This window comes from Staurois parvus, unplaced genomic scaffold, assembly GCF_062004578.1.
Source record: "Staurois parvus isolate SC_StPar_1 unplaced genomic scaffold, SC_StPar_1.0 ptg000086l, whole genome shotgun sequence".
NCBI lineage: Eukaryota > Metazoa > Chordata > Amphibia > Anura > Ranidae > Staurois > Staurois parvus.
Window position 1 is genome coordinate 1142769 of NW_028317882.1, and position 20687 is coordinate 1163455.

Below are 20687 nucleotides of genomic sequence, written 5' to 3' on the forward strand. Positions count from 1 at the left end.
TTGGGGCAGAAAAAAAAAAACTAAATTCTAAGCAAAACATAGCATTTAAAAAAACTCAGAAACATACTATGTTATAACAAAAAAAATACCAACACAACAATGTGAAAACAGAGGTATAATAACAATTAGGATGTCCCCAAAAGCTGGTGTTAGTAGGTTTCCTGTGTTAGTATTTGTCATCATCATATCTCCTTAGAAGACAGTGGGCATGAGGAGGGTTAAAAAGGGCAGAGCTTAGGATCCAGAGCACTAGAAGCAGGCAGCTGAAACAGTAAAGTACGCTTCGATGATTTCTCATGCTGATGGAATTGCGATAAATCCTTCCTCTGTCTTTTCAAGGATTAATTTGCAGTGCCATATAAATCTGCTCTATGACAGTACATCACTAAAACTGACACAGAAGGTACTCTAGATGAACATGATCCAGTGGACTCATCTCCCCTTTGTACTCATTATTGCTTGTTCCATCAATGCTGGTGAGTGCATTATTTCATTATACATGTGTTTACAATGTTTTCAAGTTAATATGGCTTTTCTTCTGAATCTATGTCTGTTTAGCTATAACTTTAACTTTTCACAGCTCAAGCTGTATATTGATCCCCTGCCTGAAAGTAGTGTGTAGCATGGAAGGAGTGTAATTGTGAGATATTGTTAGTATACCACAGGTATGGGCAAAGTACACAATGCATAGCTAGTATATATTGTACAGTACTATAATATTGTAAATGATCCTGCTTGGACATAGACAAAGAACAACCAAACAGTCGTCTTTAAATACACTTAAATCCAATTGTTAAAATGTCATATAAGCACTAATACGTTAATGCGATTTTAAAAATCTTTTTCAGTATTTTAAATCTACAGCTTTCATTATAATAATCTTGATGTGAAGATGTCAAATGTTATTCAGTTTGGGTCTACATCTCTAACTTTGCCTTAAAGTTATACTACATGGTTAGTGTTTTATAGCCCTCTTAATACAATTGTCCTCAATGACTACAGTAAATAACTCTTATTACTATTATCACTACATTATTAAAAAAAAAGTATATTACTAAGTTGATTCTGGAGGTATATATGCAATAATATTAAAAAGTGACTGTAAAATATAATAATTGCTTGTAGTAAAATATAGATCAGATATCAGTTGTAGACCTTGTGCTGTTAGAAGGATGGACTTGCTTCAGTCTTAAATATTGTCCTGCGTTCCTTGTGCATGGCCACCTGCATGTTTATTGTATGCTGCAAACACATAAAAATATAAAAAAGACTGGCTTTATCCCATGCAAAACCAAAAAAATTCAGGTCATGTTGATTTTTTTTCCTTTTATAAAAAAAAAAAAAAAAGAGGAGGCTTTATCCCATCAACCCCACCCCCCAAAAAAAAATCAGGTCATGTTGATTTTGTTTTTGTTTTTTTTTTAAAAGAGGAGGCTTTATCCCATTCCCCCCCTCCCAAAAAAAAAAATCAGATCATGTTGATTTTTTTCTTTTTATTAAGAAAAAGGAGAGGTTTTATCCCATTCCAAAAAAAAAAAAATCAGGTCATGTTGATTTTTTTTCTTTTTATTAATATATATATATATATATACACATACACATATATATATATATATATATTATATATATATATATAGTAAAGGTCCAATAAACCTCAGGGTAATAATATGAACAATAACTATCAATGCCACTATCATAAACTTCTTCTTATAGGTATTATATTTATAAACATGTATTTTTATGTGACAAATCTAAGAATAGACTTTTGTTTTCGCCCATGTTAGGCTAAGGAGGCTATGAGATTACTAGTTACAGAAAGGCAGAGGTCTGATGGAAATGAAGACATCTGCCTAGTCTCACACTTACATCAGTGAAGGGACAGGATCTACAATGGTGCTCAATCCAACTCAGCCAAAATATAATTATAATGAATGCTATGTCAGTGGTTTGTTTCATTTTCTAAATACAAAAGGGAACAAGTATTGTACCATGGCACAGAGATCTTCAAATCTCAATGTGTATTCAGAAGTGATTATATTATAACGTAAACCTTCCTGAGATAAACATGGAGGCTGCCTTTGCTAATGTCACATACTGAAAATGCTAGTTGTTGGGCTGTCATACCACTTTTTGGCCTTGGCACCTTGAACCCAGAGGAGTATTTACCACAAGGCAAACAGGCATTTGCCTAGGGCGGCATTTTTTAAGGGGGCAGCTTGTGGAGCAGGTGGGATCTGAGAGAGGCTGTGGGCTACTTGACCCAGGGGATGTCCAGAGCTGTGAATGTGAGTGTCTTTCTCTCTCTCACTGGGAGGGCAGTGGCTGGTGTATGGGGGCAATGGTAGTGGAAGGCTGTCTCAGGTGGAATGGCAGGGGTGTTGTTGGTCAATGTCAGGCTCACTCCAGGGAGGGCAATTTTGTGTTGCCTCAGGCAGCACAAAACCTAAATACACAACTGCTTGAACCTCTAACCTGGAGCAAGTTGATATTGCCATGATTTTCTGATTTGCATAATTGAACCCAAAAGCTCAGTATAAAAGCAAGGCAATTAGCATTATCAGAGAAAGATCAACATTGGAAGCCCCATATTTCTCACCAAGTAGGTTATCTTTAGGCTACGTTCACACTAGCTTTGTCAGCAGGCGTCAGACAGGCGTTTTTAACGCTTCTCAAACGCCTATGAAAATTCTGCACATGGCAGCACACAGTGCTGTTCACACTGAAGCATTAGCATTGCGTTGTGGCAAAACTGACGCCTCGTGTCAAGTCAGGAGCAGTTGTTGCCTCCTATTCAAGTCTATGGTGCAGCTCCTCAAACACCTGGCAGGCGTTTGCAGTGCGGTTGCGAGGCGGTTGTGGAGCGTTGATACCATTTAACTTCATTATAGGCATTTGTGGTGCGGTTTTAATGCTTAGCAAATGCCTATGAACCGCCTCAAAACCGCGCATAGGGTGTTTGAGGAGCGTTAAAAACGCTTCCCAAATGCCTGTCTAATGCCTGTCAAACGCTATAGGGGCATTTGGCAAGAGTTAGAAATAAAGTGTGAACGAGCCCTTAGGCTGCTTCCACGCTGATCCATTTTTGTTCATTGTTTGGTTAAAAAAAAACAGATGAAAAGCGGAAGGAAACTGCATCCCTTTAAATCCTATGTATCTCTTCACACTGGTCCATTACGCTTAAAAAAAAATCCTTCTTGTTGCATTTTTGGTTCATGTTTGGTTCGGTAAAAAAAAAAACACGCCGAAAATGCATCACTCCGTTGAAATAAATGGAAACCACATCAAAAACCCAACACACCCATGGGAAGTTCTCAAGCCCAGGTTCACACATTATATCCAATTCAATGAGAAATCACATTAGATTCAATGCTGCCCTTCTAATTAACTCAGCACAATGCGATTTTGAAAAAGGTTCCTGGTGGACTTCAGTGCAGTTTCAGCCCCATAGACTTCTATGTTATCTCACAGAAGTCGCATCAGCATAGATAAGAAGCATTCCTATGTGACTAATTAAAGTTTTTTAACCCTGTGATATGGGGAAACTGCAATGCAAATGCAACAAAAACGCATAATGCATTTTTGATGCGTTTTTCATACAGAGCAGTGTAAAGTAGCCTTAGAACCTACAACGCCCAATAGTAGTTTCAGATCTCAGTACACTCAGATCTCTTGCTTTCCCTGCAGCTGTTAAATGTTGTATGGTCACTCTAGTTTGTCTGTGTATGGGAAATCTCTAAATCCCAGGCATCTTATTTTTGTAAAAAGCTCTGGAAACCTTTATATATTGTTATTATTATAGTACACTGCTCAAAAAAATTAAAGGAACTCTTTTTAATCAGAGTATAGCATCAAGTCAATTAAATTCCTGGGATATTGATCTGGTCAGTTAAGTAGCAGAGGGGGTTGGTAATCAGTTTCAGCTACTTTGGTGTTAATGAAATTAGCAACAGGTGCACTAGATGGGCAACAATGAGATGACCCCCAAAACGGGAATGGTTTTACAGGTGGAGGCCGCTGACATTTTTTTCCCTACTCATCTTTTCTGACTGTTTTTCACTAGTTTTGCATTTGGCTAGGGTCAGTGTCACTACTGGTAGCATGAGGTGTTACCTGGATCCTACAGAGGTTTCACAGGCAGTCCAACTCCTCCAGGATGGCACATCAATCCCTGCCATTGCCAGAAGGTTTGCTGTGTCTCCCAGCACAGTCTCAAGAGCATGGAGGAGATTCCAGGAGACGGCAGTTACTCTAGGAGAGCTGCACAGGGCTGTAGAAGGTCCTTAACCCATCAGCAGGACCGGTATCTGCTCCTTTGTGCAAGGAGGAACAGGATGAGCACTGCCAGAGCCCTACAAAATGACCTCCAGCAGGCCACTGGTGTGAAGGTCTCTGACCAATCAGAAACAGACTTCATGAGGGTGGCCTGAGGGCCCTATGTCCTCTAGTGGGCCCTGTACTCACTGCCCGGCACCATAGAGCTGGACTGGCATTTGCCATTGAACACCAGAATTGTCAGGTCCGCCACTGGCGCCCTGTGCTTTTCACAGATGAGAGCAGGTTCACCCTGAGCACATGTGAGAGATGTGAAAGGGTCTGAAGAAGCCATGGAGAATGTTATGCTGCCTGTAATGTTGTTCAGCATGACAGTTTTGGTGGTGGGTCAGTAATAGTCTGGGGAGGAATATCCATGGAGGGAAGCACAGACCTCTACAGGCTAGAGAATGGCACCCTGACTGCCATTAGGTATCGGGATGAAATCCTTGGACCCATTGTCAGATCCTACGCTGGTGCAGGAGGGTTTCCCCTGGTGCATGACAATGTCCGGCCTCATGTGGCAAGAATATGCAGGCAGTTCCTGGAGGATGAAGGAATTGATACCATTATAGCATAAATCAGTGTTTCTCAACCTTTTTCCAGTTGGGGTGCCCTTGAAAAGTATTTTCAGTCACGAGGCACCCCTGCCCAAGGCTTGGTTCACATTACCGTCTGTCACTGAGCGGATATAACATCACGCTCATTCCTGACACGCAGACAATTGCTCTGCTCTTTAGGGGGACCCCCATACATTGGCAAACTCGGGGTGTTTTTGGTGTGGTGCAATCTTAAAACAAGGGTCAGGGACAACTTTCCCTGCATTTCTGCGGGTAAGGCAGCCCGATGATATGAATGGGCTGCCCTACACACAGCCACACAGATGTGAACCAAGGGCCTGTTCACCTGTGAGGTTGGAGGGTGGTAAAACCACGCAATTGAGCTGCTTTTACCACCCCCAACTACTCCCTCTTTAGCTGCAGAAACAGCAGCTGGGGGTATGCACATGCCGTTTCCGCAGCTGGAAGTATACCTCAAGGTGAATGGGGTTGAACTACAACCACCCCATTGGTGTGGTGATTGATGCTGCTTTTTACGGGGTTAAACTAGGTGGTGAGGAGGCAACATATTGCCTCTTTACCACCTGTCAAATGCCTCTGAAAAGCGATCGGAGCATGGATTGCTTTTCAGAAGAGAAGCATTCCTTGCTGCTATTACAAACAAGTCCTAAATAAGCAGTTCTGAAAGGACAGGAATAGGGGGTCAAGAATAAAAGTAAAATACATATACACACATATAAAAACAAACACACACATACAAACACATGTACACACACACACAGGTATGTGCACACACACACACGTACACATACATACACACACATACATGTACACACACATACATGTACACATACACGTACACATACACACGTACACACACACACACATGTACACACATACATGTACACATACACACACACTCCTACACACACACACAGACACATGTATACAGCATTATGAAAAGTTACAGTATCTTAGCTTCCATCACACAGCTGGGTACTGCACTCTAGGGGGAAGCAGAGAGCACAGAAGACACTCCCATTCCCTTTGCTGGGTGGTGTGATGGCTCCCAGTTCCGATGTACAGTGCGGCTAGGGATCGGGAACTTGGGCTCAAGTGACAGCCATTCTCCCCACGGCACCCCTGAAGACCTCTGATGGCACCCCAGTTGAGAAAGGCTGTAATAGAACACCTCTGGGATATCATGTTTCAGTCCATCCGACGATGCCAGGTTGCACCTCAGCCTGTCCAGGAGCTCAGTGATGTTCTGGTCCATATCTGGGAGGAAATACCCCAGGACACCATCCGTCGTCTCATTAGGATCATGCCTCAATGGTGTCAGGCATGCATACAGGCACGTGGGTGCCATACAAACTACTGCGTACCATTTTGAGTTGCTGCAATGAAATTTCAGAAAAATGGACTAGCCTGCTGCGTCATTTTCTCACTTTGATTCTCGAAGTGTCTTTGAATTCAGTCCTCTGTAGATTGATAATTTTTATTTCCATCAAACGATGGGGCATCTTTACGTTCCTAACACATTACTCAGTCCATATCAGTATAGATATCCAGCATGAGATTTTTCCCCATTGAGATCTGATGTGTTTTCAAAGTGTTCCATTAATTGTTTTGAGCAGTGTATAATTATATAGCATCAACATTTTCTGCAGCAAATACGAGTGTGTGTGTCTGTGTTGAAATTATATTAAATGTGGTGCATCATTTACAAGTTTGAAGAAAGACACGCCAGCTCAATTCCCACTGGCCTATTTTATAGTAAATGCAATGACAAAACACATCATTGATGCCTCTGTTTCTTGAAATGACAGTCTACCCAAATATTTAGTTGGTTGAGTTGCTTACTGGCTTTTTACATTTATTACAGATTTAAAGTGTTTCTAAACCTCAGACATGATATAAAAAAAAAGCATATCTCTCCACTGTACTTGTTAAGAGTACTAAGTGTCATTTCTGTCTGCTGCTTTGTTCCTCTGCTATCAGCATGACTCACTTCTGACAAGTTTTCCTGACACAAAGAGATAAATGGTGACAAGGAGGGACCTCCAGCAGATTGACAGCCTCTGCTCTGTTCCTGTGAGCTGTGTGGAGGGGTGTCCCTTTCCTCCAATCAACTTTCAGAGCTCTCCTTTCTGAGCTCTGTAGAGTTTAACTTCAGCTCCCCACTCCCTTTTTTCTGAACTCTCAGACACGCTGTATAAATGAATGCACTTTGAATAGATGTAGAGAAGAGAATACAGCAGATAAACAGGTATAACTTATGTAGAAGAATTTGTTTCATCTCTGTGTATCACGTAAAGCCAGTCACTTCATTGTGTATATGAGGGTTTACATCCATTCTTGACTTTGTTCCCACACAGTACAATTTCTAACAGACGGAGTGGGTCAAGCCTGTAAATGTCTTGACTAGTATGTGAACATGGCTAGTCAATCACAGAGATCACCATTAGATATTTAAAATTAGTTTGGTCTTAAATAAAATTGTATCAAATACTTACTGTAATTTTCCTATCCTGATGCAAATCCATGGCAACATACATATGATATAGTTCTGCCCCTACAGGACCCCTTTAAATCTATAAAAAGAAGTAAAAGAGAGACCCACCCCATTCTCCATAAAAATTACAAGATCAAAAGGAAAGAGTCCATATGTTGTCATGGATAGGCATCAGGAAAGGAAAATTTTGGTAAGTATTTGATACAATCTATGTTTGCCTGACACCAACATGGCTGTCAGGGCTCCCAGGTGTGACCAGAGGTGTGTGGCTGACGCAGGGAAACGCAGACCTCAGATATGTTCTAAACAATATAATTTATTAACACTAACAATACAAACATAAACGCAGTGCAATACTAAAACATAATACAGTGCAACCAAACCAAACCAACCACCCACAGATAACAGTACATACAAGCAAGCGTCGTCAGGCAGGCCGGGTCAATATCAATAGGGCAGGTAGGTACAGGGGGAGCAAGCGGAGATTGGTCGGGGTCACAGGCCAGGTTCAGCAGGTAGCAAGCAGCGTAGTACAGAGGGTCAGGCAGAGGGATGGTCAGGGTCACAAGCCAGGGATCAGAACAGGTAGCAAGCAGCGTGGTACAGAGGGTCAGGCAGAAGGATGGTCAGGAGCGAGCCGGGATCAGAGCAGGAGAAGTCAGCAGCGGTTCAGAAACAGGATGCAGGACAGAAACAGGATACAGGGCCCAGGACAAACACAACACCAAGGCAGAGTCTGTGGGTCTGGCCATCCCTTAAATACCCCAGCATAATCAGTTCCAGGTGTTAGCTGGCTGCAAAGTTGAGTCTCTGATTGCTGGGAGCATCCGCTGGCCAGCCCTGGTACTGCAGATCAAAAGGCAGGTGAGTCCCACCATTGCTGGCCAGTCCATTCCTGACAATGGCAGCATACATATGATAAAATGAAAATGAAATGAAAATTACAGTATTTGATACAATTTTCCGTTTTCTTGATGCCAACATGGCAGCATACATATGGTACCTAATGAACTAAAGAGGGAGGGCTATAATGCACAATAAAACTTTATTAGAATGGACAAGGAAGCCTAAACTGTCATTCTGCCAAAGTCCACTGATGTACTAAGTCTCTGGATCTTTCCTGTAGTGCCTGAGGAAGGTGTGCTGTGATAACTAGCCTGCTGCTTTGTAGATGGTCTCCATCGACCTTTTGCATGTGCTGCACCAAGCATAGAGACATAGAGATGGAGTTAGCTGAAAGGGCTTCTAACACTCCCAGAGGCTCTTGCCTGGCCCTACTGTATGTTTTCTGGATGATCTTGACACTCCAAGAAGGTTCTGTCTGTCACTTCCTCCCTTCAAATTTGCCTGATAGAAACATGAACATCCTAAGCACCTAAGCACGAAAAGAAACACATAATGTTAGCCCCAGTAATAATGAGAGAGGAAAGTGAAAAGCTGACCCAAGGCCAAACACCAGCTCAGGTTTATCACATGAAGCTTTGACATCTCTAGCTAGAGAACTTCTCAGCCCTGAACGACCACCAGAAGGGGCTCCCCACCTTTTCTTGTGCATTTAGCAACTTAAGATGGGGGACTGTTCCTGGGAGTGGTTGAACCTGGGTGGACTCCAACTCAATCAGCAGGTAGAGAACTTTTGCAACATCACGGTTTTGTGGGTGTAGATTTTGAGGACAAAAAGAATAGGGCAGGTCTCTTTACTTCTTTTTAGAGATGTAAACTGGTCATTTGGGTGGAGATAGGGATGGAGCTCTATCATATATATGCTGCCATGTTGCCGTCAGGAAATCCAGGTTAAGAAAAATGTGGAGGCCACCAGTGATGACCTGTCTTTTTGAAAATACTATTTGTCTGTCCATCATGGCTTTCATACTTGCATGCAGATTGAGAGTTCTGAGTTAGAAAATACTAATGTCATTAGATCCATACAACAACCTAAAAGGAGCTTAGACAAAGACCTCCTCATTTCTTTCAGCACAAGTTTCCTTTAAAGCAGAGCTCCAGTCTCTTTGGCAGTTTTATAAAAAAAAGCACCCCCCATTATTCTCTTTACTTGTACAATCAAAGTAGGATACTGTTACAAGTGTAATCACTCTTTTTACTTCTAAATCTGTCATTACTCACAGGATCCCGGCAGGCTGGCCGCAGCCATTTATGATGTGGGCATTTGACACCCTCTCCTATTTATTTCCCGAATTTGGCACAGCTGGCTACCCAGCATTCACCTCCAGATCTTGTGCCTGCGCAATAATGACACTGTGCGGCGCACTGTGTTGATTACAGGTTGCCATAGCAATGGCAACGTTGGTGGAAGTTCCCTCCCCATTGTTATGGCAACCTGTCAATCAATTAATCCTTGTGTGTCCTAGACACAGCATCTGTACTTTTTCCCCGCAGATCCTATTTCTCAAAAATGGCGCATAACTCCTCCCGGTCACGTCATTTCTGGTCTCGAAATACAGTGAGAATTCATTATTAGACTTCCTGAGTACTGCTGGGATAGATGATGCTGATATCCCAGATGATCTCGGGAATCGCCTAATGACAAAATCGCCTAGGCGACCGGGACCGGAAGTGCCGCATGTATACAGGAATAAAAGGTATTTTAAAAAAAGGATATCCATTTATAACTGTACTATGGGTGGGCTTTCTGATATCAGCAACATGTAAAAATTGGTGGAACTCCACTTTAGGTTTTCAACTGTCCAAGCTACATCACCAATCTCGTCTCCAAATATCACCCAAACCATCCTCTCTGCTCCTCTTAAGACCTCCTGTCCTCTAGCTCTCTTGTCTTCTACTCCCATGCTCATCTCCAAGACTTCTCCAGATCCTCTCCCATGCTCTGGAACTCTCTACCTCAGTCTGTCTAGCTATCATTTAATCTAGCCACCTTTAAGCCAATCCCTGAAAAGTCATCTCTTCAGGGAAGCCTAGCACGCCTCCAACTAACAACTTTTAACTCCATCAGCTCACCCCCCACAGTTATTACCTTTTGTACCACTTGCTCCACCCTATTAGATTGTAAGCTCTTATTAACAGGGCCCTCTTATTCCTCTTGTATTTTATTGTATTGTAACTGTACTGTCTTCCTTTAGATTGTAAAGCACTGTGAAAGTGTTGGCACAAGATAAGTCCTATATAATAACTAACCTTTTCATTTACAAAAAGGAATACACCATTTACAATGTATGTCCTAACCCTTGGGAACTATGTAAACTGAAATATGAATAACATATAATTTCATTATGATTAGTATTTCAGTGGCTTCTTTTGGAAATGTCCTTCCTGACGTTGAATTATGCCCTAGGATTACATTTGTGTCTTCTTCACGCACATTTTTTATCCTGTTAGTAAATTCTGCTGCAGAGAGGAAGTCTTTAGAGAGCATTATGCAATGTATACTTCCAGCAGTTCATATGCTTTGTTGTGAAGAGAAATCATTTTACATGGACTTAATATCAGTAAAGAATCGGGTTTGAAATTGTCAACCCAAATCTAACAATTACATTTTGTTATTAAATTATGCAGTTTGCTATTAAAATGTTAGATTATCCAGCATTAGTAAGAAAATACCTACCCAAAATGGTCATGATGACTTTGTTTCTTATTGTCAGTTATAACATGCACTGTTGGGTTTGATGCTGAGCATTGGTGTTAACGGTGCTATAAACTGTAACAGAATAACATTTTTATGGCTTTTTTTATGCAGTTTTCATATATATATATATATATATATATATATATATATATATATATATATATATTTTTTTTTATCTCTACTAGTGCTACTGTGCACCTGGAGCCATTTAATAGTCACTACCTATGTACATGCACTTGATTCATCATGGGTTTCATATGATTATTTAGGATTCCTGATGATGCCAACAGCTGCATATGCCTGTGCAAAGTGCATTGGCACAGTCATTTATAGCCTGCAATGGAATTGCATGTGACAGTGAGACACTGCAGGAGAACATGCTATAACTAGGGGAAAGATAAAGGAGGAGGGTTTCCTCATTCAATTTCATAAACTGCACAAGCAAGGTTCCTATAACTGATCAGTGTTATAACAGATACATTTCTCAGTGTCATCCTATACACAGATATGGTAGTCAACCTTTGTTTTATACTTTTTGTGAGGGGAGGCAGTTTTGATAGCATTGTATAGCCTGGGAGTCAGCAGCAATTCAATCACAACCTACATATCGATCGTGACCATCTGATGGGTAGATCGTGACCCTACTGTCATACCCCTCCATCAGAAGTGGTCACTACCTCTTAGACCTGAGATCAGAGTGGCAATAGGAAATTGCAAAGCCAGGGGAAGTTCTAGGCTCCTCCTAGGCTCTCAAAACAACAATTATGAGTGACACTATTACAAAAATAATATACATATAATGGTGCTAAAGTAGTGTTAAAAATCATATACAATATACACATATTTTATAAATGTAAACCATAGTTACCAAAGTGTCCATACACATATAACAAAAACTGTGAAAAAATGCTGCTAAACAGCCATGGACGCTGTGAGGTCCATGGCAAACTTGACTTTCAAGTGCTTGTGTCACCACATGCCCCATGTAGACTAGAACTCACCAGAATCTTATGACTAGTGGTGCACCGAAATGAAAATTCTGCTGCTGAAACCGAAAATTAAAATTCAAAATGCACTTGGCTGAAAACCGAGACCAAAACGCGCAGTTTTTCAAAATGAATATAGATTTTTGGGAAAAAAACACACTTTGATTAAAAAAAAAAAAAAAAAAACAATATATACCCGAATTTTTTGTAAAATGTGAAAGAGGATGTTACGGCGAGTAAATGGATACCCAACATGTCACACTTTAAAATTGAGCACGCTCGTGGAATGGCGTGAAACTGCGGTACTTAAAAATCTCCATGGGTGATGCTTTAAAAATGTCTACAGGTTAGTAGTGTAAAGTTACAGAGAAGGTCTAGTGCAAGAATTATTGCTCTTGCTCTGACATTCGTGACGATACCTCACGTGTGTGGTTTGAACACCATTTACATATGTGGGCATGGCCTATGTATGTGTCCCCACTACGTGCGAGCACGGGGGGGCGGGAGCACTTTAAACTTTTTTTTTTTTTTTTTTAATTTATTTTGGGGGGGGTTGCACTGTCCCTTTAAAAAATATAAAAGACTTATTTTTATCACAAGAAATGCATGCATCCCTTGTGATAGAAATAATTAGTGACAAGTCCTCTTTATGGAGAGATAGGGGGTCAATAAGACCCCACATCTCTCCTCTGCAATGTAAAGCATTAGATTAAACAAAAGCATTGATCTAGTGCTTAAAAAAAATTAAAAAAAATCGCTGAAACCGGAAGTGACATCGCTTTTTTCCTCCAAGGGCATAGAGATGAGTGGAGGCCATCTTTCCTTCACTCATCTCTATGTCCAGTGCCGGAATCGCTCAATGGTTTCTCAGATAAGGCTGAGAACTACCGAGAGGCGGCCAATGGCGGCAGCGGTGGGTGGGCAGCTGCGATGGCAGGCGGCAGGGTTTTTTCGGCATCTGTATGGATGCTTTTTTTTTCATTTCGGCCAACGGACGAAAGGAGTGTTTTCGGCCGAAACGTTTGGTGCATCCCTACTTATGACCCTTAATATTACTAAGGGTCAGTAAGCACTTGTAGTATCTGGGGACCCCACAAGATTCAGGAGTCTCCAACACAACCTCCTTACTCCAATAAACTCATATATGGGAATAGAAGATCCACAAACATAATCATAGCATAACCTGTATTTATTGTATAAATGCAGCAACTATAAAGAGTAGAAACTTTAAAAGAACACTCACATATTCATGTGCCATACACCTGCACCCAGATTGTCCAGCAATATTGCAGGGACTGGCTGCTGCTGTCCTGTTACCCAGAACCAGCGTGCATTCCACCAGTAGGAAGTGACACCCTTTCCATTTGTCATCAGGAAGGTGCATTGTGTGTGTCCGTGTGTGAGTGTGTGTGTATGTGGTGGGGAGTTCAGGGGTGTAGCGGGGGGGCAGGGGGGTACATATGTACCCAGGCGCCAAGGTACAGGGGCGCCAAAATGAGACTTACAACCAGGGGCGTTTGCCTAGGGCGGCACGTTTTAGGAAGGGACACTTAGTACAGGGGCGGGCAGCGGGCTGCTGTGTCTTACCTGGCTCTGTGTCCCAGTCCCACGACGATCCAGTCCAGTAGGCGCTGCTGGAGGAGGGGTAGAGAGGTCCGCAGGTCCGGTGTCTTCTTTTCCCTGGACGCAATGTGTGGGCTGGATGACATGCCGCCCCTGTCATCTAGCCACACCCTCGGGATCACTGCACAGCCTATGGCAGCTTGTACCTCCCTCTGCAAGCTCCGTCTCCTCACCGGTGATTGGGTGCCAGAACTGTAGCTCAGGAAAGGCACACAGGCGGCCAATCACCTGCGAGGAGGTGGAGCTTGAAGAGGAGGAGCTGAGCGACCGCACGAAGATCGAGTGAGGGAGCGGCCGGAGCAAGTGAAAAAGACAGCTGACTGGTAAGTGTGCCGTGCAGAGGGTGCTGCTGCAATCAGCTATGCTGGCTGTGGATGGGAGAGAGAAGGAGCCTAGGCTGGAGCAGGGGTCAGCAAGGTAAGTGTCATTGGTGTCAGTGGGAGGAATAATGCCCCATCATTGGTGTCACTGATGTAATTAAACGGGAAGGGGGGCTGGGGCGCCAATTTTATAGTTTGTCCCCGGGTGCAAAATATCCTAGCTACGCCTCTGGGGGGGTTGTATATCCTCTTCGGTTCTAACTTGTTATATAATACATCTGAGGGGAGACCTGGGAGAACTTCCCTCATTCTGCTGAGTGATGCTGCATCTGATGTATAGTGAGCAGATTTATATGAAAGAGGGGAGGTATTTTTTCTGTGAGCAGTTTTAGTTTGGGGGGAGGTGGATGTTTGCTCTGTAATGCTGATCACTTTGCTTCAGACTACTAATCTCCACACTGCTCAATACTATTTTAGATTTTGGTTGGTGTGCAATACATACCACTGACCCCTACATGCTGTGTTACATACTACTGACCTCTGAACTCTGCATTACATACCACGGATCCCTTCACACTGCATTACGTACTCTCGATTTCCTGCACTTTGCATTACTTACTCCCAACGCCTGCACTATGCATTCTATACTACTAACCTCTGCAATTTGTGATATTTACTCCTGGCCCCTAGCCTCTGTGTTACATATTCCTGACCTCTGAACCCTGTGTTACTACTGACCCAAACTTTGCATTAATTGCTGATCTCTGAACTTTGTGTTACTTGCTTCTGAATGTTGTACTGTGCATTACATACGACTGGCTTCTGCACTCTGCATTGTGTGCTACTGACTTCTGAGCTCTGATACATACTATCAATCCCTGTATCCTTTCCTTACTCCTGACCTCTGAATTTTGTGCTACACACTAGTGCCCCCTGAACTCTGCACTGCCTACTTCTGACCCCTGCACTGTGTTTTACATACTACTGACTTCTGAATTCTGCCTTACTTTCTGAAGACCCCTGTGCTCTCCGTTACTTACTCCTGAACTGTGCGTTACATACTCTTAACACTTGCACTGTGTGCTGCATACTGCTGACATCTGAGTCATTTACTCCTCACACCTGCACTCTGTGTTACTTACCACTGACCTTTGAACTTTGCATTACTTACTACTGACCCCTGAACTTAGTGATACTTAATCTGTGTTACTTAATCTGGACCCTTGAGCCTTATATACTACTGACCTTTGCAATTTGTGTTACTCCTGACCTCTAAAATCTGCATTAAATACTACTAACCTCTGCAAACTGTGTTATTTACTTCTGACCTTGGCACTGTACTTTATATGCTACTGACCTTTGCACTTTGCATTACTTACCCCTGATCTCTGAACTCTATGTTAAATATTACTGTCCTATGAACTTTGCAATTCTTTATCCTGACCCCTGCACTCTGTGTTACTTATTCCTGACCCCTGCACTGTGCATTACTTACCACTGACCTCTGAACTCTGCTTTACATCATACTTATAAACTCTGCATTATTTACTAACCACTATATTCGGTTATTTGCTATTGACCCCAAATTCTTTAATCTCTTCCCGCCATGCCTCAAGGCTCTTAAGAGCATCTAAATGCTGAGAGGCGGAGGTGGGCATTCTGGTTAAGTGACCACTGTGATTGACTGTCACAGCAGCCACAAGATCGGCCAGCTCCCATTCGCAAATATGCATTGGTCGCTGTGCATTCTCACCACAGAAAAGTGTTTACACAGGGCCGGCTTCTCGACGTTAAAGCCCACCCGCCAAGAGGCTGCATACAGTCATGGTCAAAAATATTGGCACCCCTGCATTTCTGTCAGATAATGCACCACTCCACCCAGAAAATAGTTGCAATTACAAATGTTTAGGCATTCTCATGTTTATTTATTTTGTTTGTATTGGTATGAGATAAAAAAGTGAAGAAAAAAAAAGCCAAATGTTACACATTCCACCCAAAACTCCAGAAATGGACTGGACAAAATTATTGGCACCTTCTCAAAATTGTAAGAAATAATTGCATTCCAAGTTTGTGATGCTCCTGTAATTTGTAATTAAATTCACCTGTATCATTTAACAGGTGCTGATAATATAGAAATCACAACTAGTTAAAATGGTAAAAAACTGATTCAACCTTTTTGGTGTGTGTATCTGTGTGCCACATGGAGCATGGAGAAGAGAAAAAGCGGCAAAGAATTGTCTGAGGATTTGAGAACAAAAATTGTGGAAAAGCATGGACAATCCTGTGTCCACAGTGCGCAACATTGTCAAGAAGTTTACATCCCATGGCACTGTAGCTAATCTCCCTGGACATGGTCGAAAGGGAAAAATTGATCAAGGATTGCAACATAGGATTGTTTGAATGGAGGATAAAAAACCTTGATCAACTTCAACACAATTTCAAGCTGACCTTCAGGCACAGGGTACAGCTGTGTCAGCTCACACTATAAGCCGCCATCTGAAGGAAAAGGGACACTATGGTAGGAGACCTTAAAGGACCCCACTGCTGACACAGAAACATATAAAAGCCAGATTGGAGTTTGCCAAAACTTACCTGAGGAAGCCAAAATCCTTTTGGAAGAATGTGTTGTGGACAGATGAAACAAAATTACAGCTTTTTGGAAAAGTCCATCATTCTACTGTTTTCAGAAAAAGCAATGAGGCCTTTTAAGGAAAGTCCCTACAGTCAAACATGGTGGAGGATCACTGATGTTTAGGGGTTGCTTTGCTGCTTTAGGCACTGGATATTTAACCATGTTCATGGCATTATGATATCTGAAGGCTACCAAAGAATTCTGGGGTTCAATGTAGGGCCCAGTGTCAGAAAGCTGGGTCTCCCTCAGAGGTCATGGGTCTTACAGCAGGACAATGACCCAAAGCACACATCAAAAAGCACCCAGAAATGGTTTAAGACAAAGCGCTGGAGAGTACTGAACTGGTCAGCAATGAGTCCAGAACTCAATCCCATAGAGCACCTGTGGAGAGATCTCAAAACAGCAGTTGGGAAAAGGAACCCTTCCAATCTGAGAGACCTGAAGCAGTTGGTGAAAGAAGAATGGTCCAAAATTCCAATAGAGAAGTGTAAGAAACTCATTGACGGTTACAGGAAGCCATTGATTTCAGTTATTTTTTCCAAAGGGTGTGCTACCAAATATTAAATTGAGGGTGCGAATAATGTTGTCCAGTCCATTTTTGGCATTTTGAACGGAATGTGTCAGATTTGGCGTTTTGTTTTACCACTTATTTGTCCAATACCAATACAAACAAAAGAAATAAACATTAGAATGCCTAAACATTTGTAATTGAAATAATTTTTTGGGCGAAGTGGTGCATTATCTGACAGAAATGTAGGGTGCCAATAGTTTTGGCCATGACTGTATATGCGTACCTAAGGCAAGAAGAGGTTAAACCTTCCCTACTACTTAAAAAACTTTGATAGGATATCTTTAAAAAAAAATGCACTGCATCCGAATGATCTTTGATCTCTTCCATGTTGCTCAGGTACACCTCCACCTCTCCAAGTTTTCTGACCCCTGGTCTAGTCTGATATTGTACATATAAAGAAAATCATTACCGATATGATATACAGTAGTTGGGCAGAACATGCAGCTTCAACATTACAAGGACATATCTTAGCTGCCTGCATTTTATACTTTTGTGCAGCTTTTTGTTTTTATTCAGTCACTTTAAGCCAATATGAAAACGCTAAAAGGTGCACACAAAATCAGATGCACCCTAAATTGCTCTATTTATGTAGCCGATATATCAAAGACAGAACAGATTCAATAAATACATTATTCATATTGTTATTTGCCACAAATTTTTCTAATCCACAAATGTATAGAGAACTAGTAAAAATGTTTCTGAGACACAAAAAAGGTCTGTGAACAATGAATGTAATTTGTAGCCTGCTAAATCTTGGTGGGGGGGACAACAGACAGTGCCAGGATATATGCTATACAGAGACGTGTAGTGTACATACAACAGAGGGTTTAATGAAAATCAATGATTCCCTTTAACTGTGTCCTCGTCAAGGTGCCTAACACCTTTCACATGATATAGATTTTATCTACTCATATAGAGAGGATGTATTTTCAGGAGCAGAGGCAGTATGCTAGTGTCAGACACTCTCCATCAATATACACTGCTCCAAAAAATGAAAGGAACACTTTTTAATCAGAGTATAGCATCAAGCAATGAAACGCCCGGGATATTGATCTGGTCAGTTAAGTAGCAGAGGGGGTTGTTAATCAGTTTGAGCTGCTTCGGTATTAATGAATTTAACAACAGGCACACTAGATGGGCAACAATGAGATGATCCCCAAAACAGGAACGGTTTTACAGGTGGAGGCCACTGACATTTTTTTCCCTACTCATCTTTTCTGACTGTTTTTCACTAGTTTTGCATTTGGATAAGGTCAGTGTCACTATTGGTAGCATGAGGCAATACCTGGACTCTATAGAGGTTGCACAGGCAGTCCATCTCCTCCATGATGGCACATCAATAAGTGCCATTGCCAGAAGGTTTGCTGTTTCTCCCAGCACAGTCTCAAGAGCATGGAGTAGATTCCAGGAAACAGGCAGCTACTCTAGGAGAGCTGTACAGGGCCGTAGAAGGTCTTTAACCCATCAGCAGGACCGGTATCTGCTCCTTTGTGCAAGGAGAAACAGGATGAGCACTACCAGAGCCCTACAAAATGACCTCCAGCAGGCCACTGGTGTGAATATCTCTGACCAAAAAATAAGAAACAGACTTCATGGGGGTGGTCTGAGGACCCGACATTCTCTAGTGGGCCCTGTGCTCACTGCTCGGGACCATAGAGCTCGATTGGTATTTGCCATTGAACACCAGAATTGGCAAGTCCGCCTCTGGCCCTCTGTGCTTTTCACAGATGAGAGCAGGATCACCCTGAGCACATGTGAGAGATGTGAAAGGGTCTGGAGAAGCCGTGGAGAACGTTATGGTGCCTGTAATATCGTTCAGCATGACTGTTTTGGTGGTGGGTCAGTGATGGTCTGGGGAGGCATATCCATGGAGGGACGCACAGACCTCTACAGGCTAGACAATGGCACCCTGACTGGCTGGTGCAGTGGGTCCTGGGTTCCTCCTGGTGCACGACAATGCCCGGCCTCATGTGGTGAGAGTATGCAGGCAGTTCCTGGAGGATGAAAGAATTGATACCATTGAATGGCCCCCACGCTCACCTGACTTAAATCCCAAATAGAGCACCTCTGGGATATCATGTTTCGGTCGCCGCCAGGTTGCACCTCAGACTGTCCAGGAGCTCAGTGATGCCCTGGTCCAGATCTTGAAGGAAATACCCCAGGACACCATCCGTCATCTCATTAGGAGCATGCCCCGACATTGTCAGGCATGCATGCAAGCATGTGGGGGCCATACAAACTACTGAATACCATTTTGAGTTGCTGCAATTAAATTTCAGCAAAATAGACTAGCCTGCTGCATCATTTTTTTATTTTTTTGTTTTCGAGGTGTCTTTGAATTCAGTCCAGATATCAAAATAATACTTTAAAGTGCTCCTATTATGGTATGTGGTATCTTCATTAAAGTGGTTGTAAAGGCTCAATGTTTTTTACTTTCATGCATTCTATGCATGAAGGTAAAAAACCTTCTGTGTGCAGCAGTGCCCCTAGCCCCCTCAATACTTACCTGAGCCTCATCCTGATTCAGCGATGTGAATGACAGCCTTGGCTGTCCCCGGTCTCTGCCTCCTCATTGGCTGAGACAGCAAGCCGGAGCCATTGACAATCACAGCCAGTCAGCCAAAGAGGAAATGGGGGGGGCAGGGCAATGTCGTGGCACTGTGTGTGAATTGACACACGGAGCAGTGGGTGCCCCCATAGCAAGCTGCTTGCTGTGGGGGCACCCAACAGGAGGGAGGGGCCAGGAGAGCCTGTGGGGGACCAGAGAAGAGCAGGATCCAGGCTGCTCTGTGCAAAACCACTGCACAGAGCAGGTAAGTATAGGCATGTTTGTTATCCCCCCCCAAAAAAAAAAATTAACCTTTAGAATTGCTTTAACTTCACCATACATGTTTCAAAAGCATTGAATCATTCCCTAAAGTATGCAGTTGAAGCAGACTAAACATCACATTACTGACATGTATGTACAGATTTTGCTAAAAAAAGAAAAAAAACTAGTACCCAAGCCTTCATCCCCACTTCTAACCACTCCTCCTAGCTATTGGTATTTGGGGGTTCATTTTCTAAAGGCAAATAGGGATTATATCCCAGAGCTTAAAGTGATTCTAAAGGTATAACATTAATTTAAAAAGAATAATAACAAACATATCATACCAGTTCTGTGTACAGGTTTTCCACAGCGCAGCCCTGATCCTCCTCTTCTCGGGTCGCCTGCTTGCGCTCCTTGCCCCTCCACCTTGCCGAGTGCCCACAGAGCAAGCCGCTTGCTCTGGAGGCACTCGTGCGTGCTCACTCCTGAGCCTGCCCTGTGTGTCCACAAGAAAAACAGTGTGGCTCAGCCCAGCACCCCGCTCCATCCTCACTGGCTGTGTTTGACAGTAGAGGAAGCCAATGCCTCCCCCACTGCCCACAGGGCCGCTCTGCGGTGCGATCTGTCACCGGCCATGTACCTCGGACACGGCCGATGACAGATCTGTGTACCGACCCCATTTCCATCACCAATCACAGCAGGTCACATGACAGTTGTATACAATGGATGGCTTCCTTTCATGCCATCCATTGTATACAA

At 42.7% G+C, this 20687-nt stretch overlaps 1 protein-coding gene across 3 annotated transcripts in view; it reads left to right on the forward strand.

Moving 5' to 3' along the window:
• The first annotated feature begins 240 nt into the window (after positions 1-240).
• CHRNB3 (cholinergic receptor nicotinic beta 3 subunit) overlaps positions 241-20687 on the forward strand; it is a 71806-nt gene continuing 51359 nt past the window's right edge. For all 3 annotated transcript variants that reach the window (XM_089669970.1, XM_089669971.1, XM_089669972.1), the window contains exon 1: positions 241-476. In XM_089669970.1, coding sequence (XP_089526096.1) covers positions 413-476 — 64 coding nt within the window. In that variant the 5' untranslated portion in view covers positions 241-412. The remainder of the gene's footprint in view (positions 477-20687) is intronic.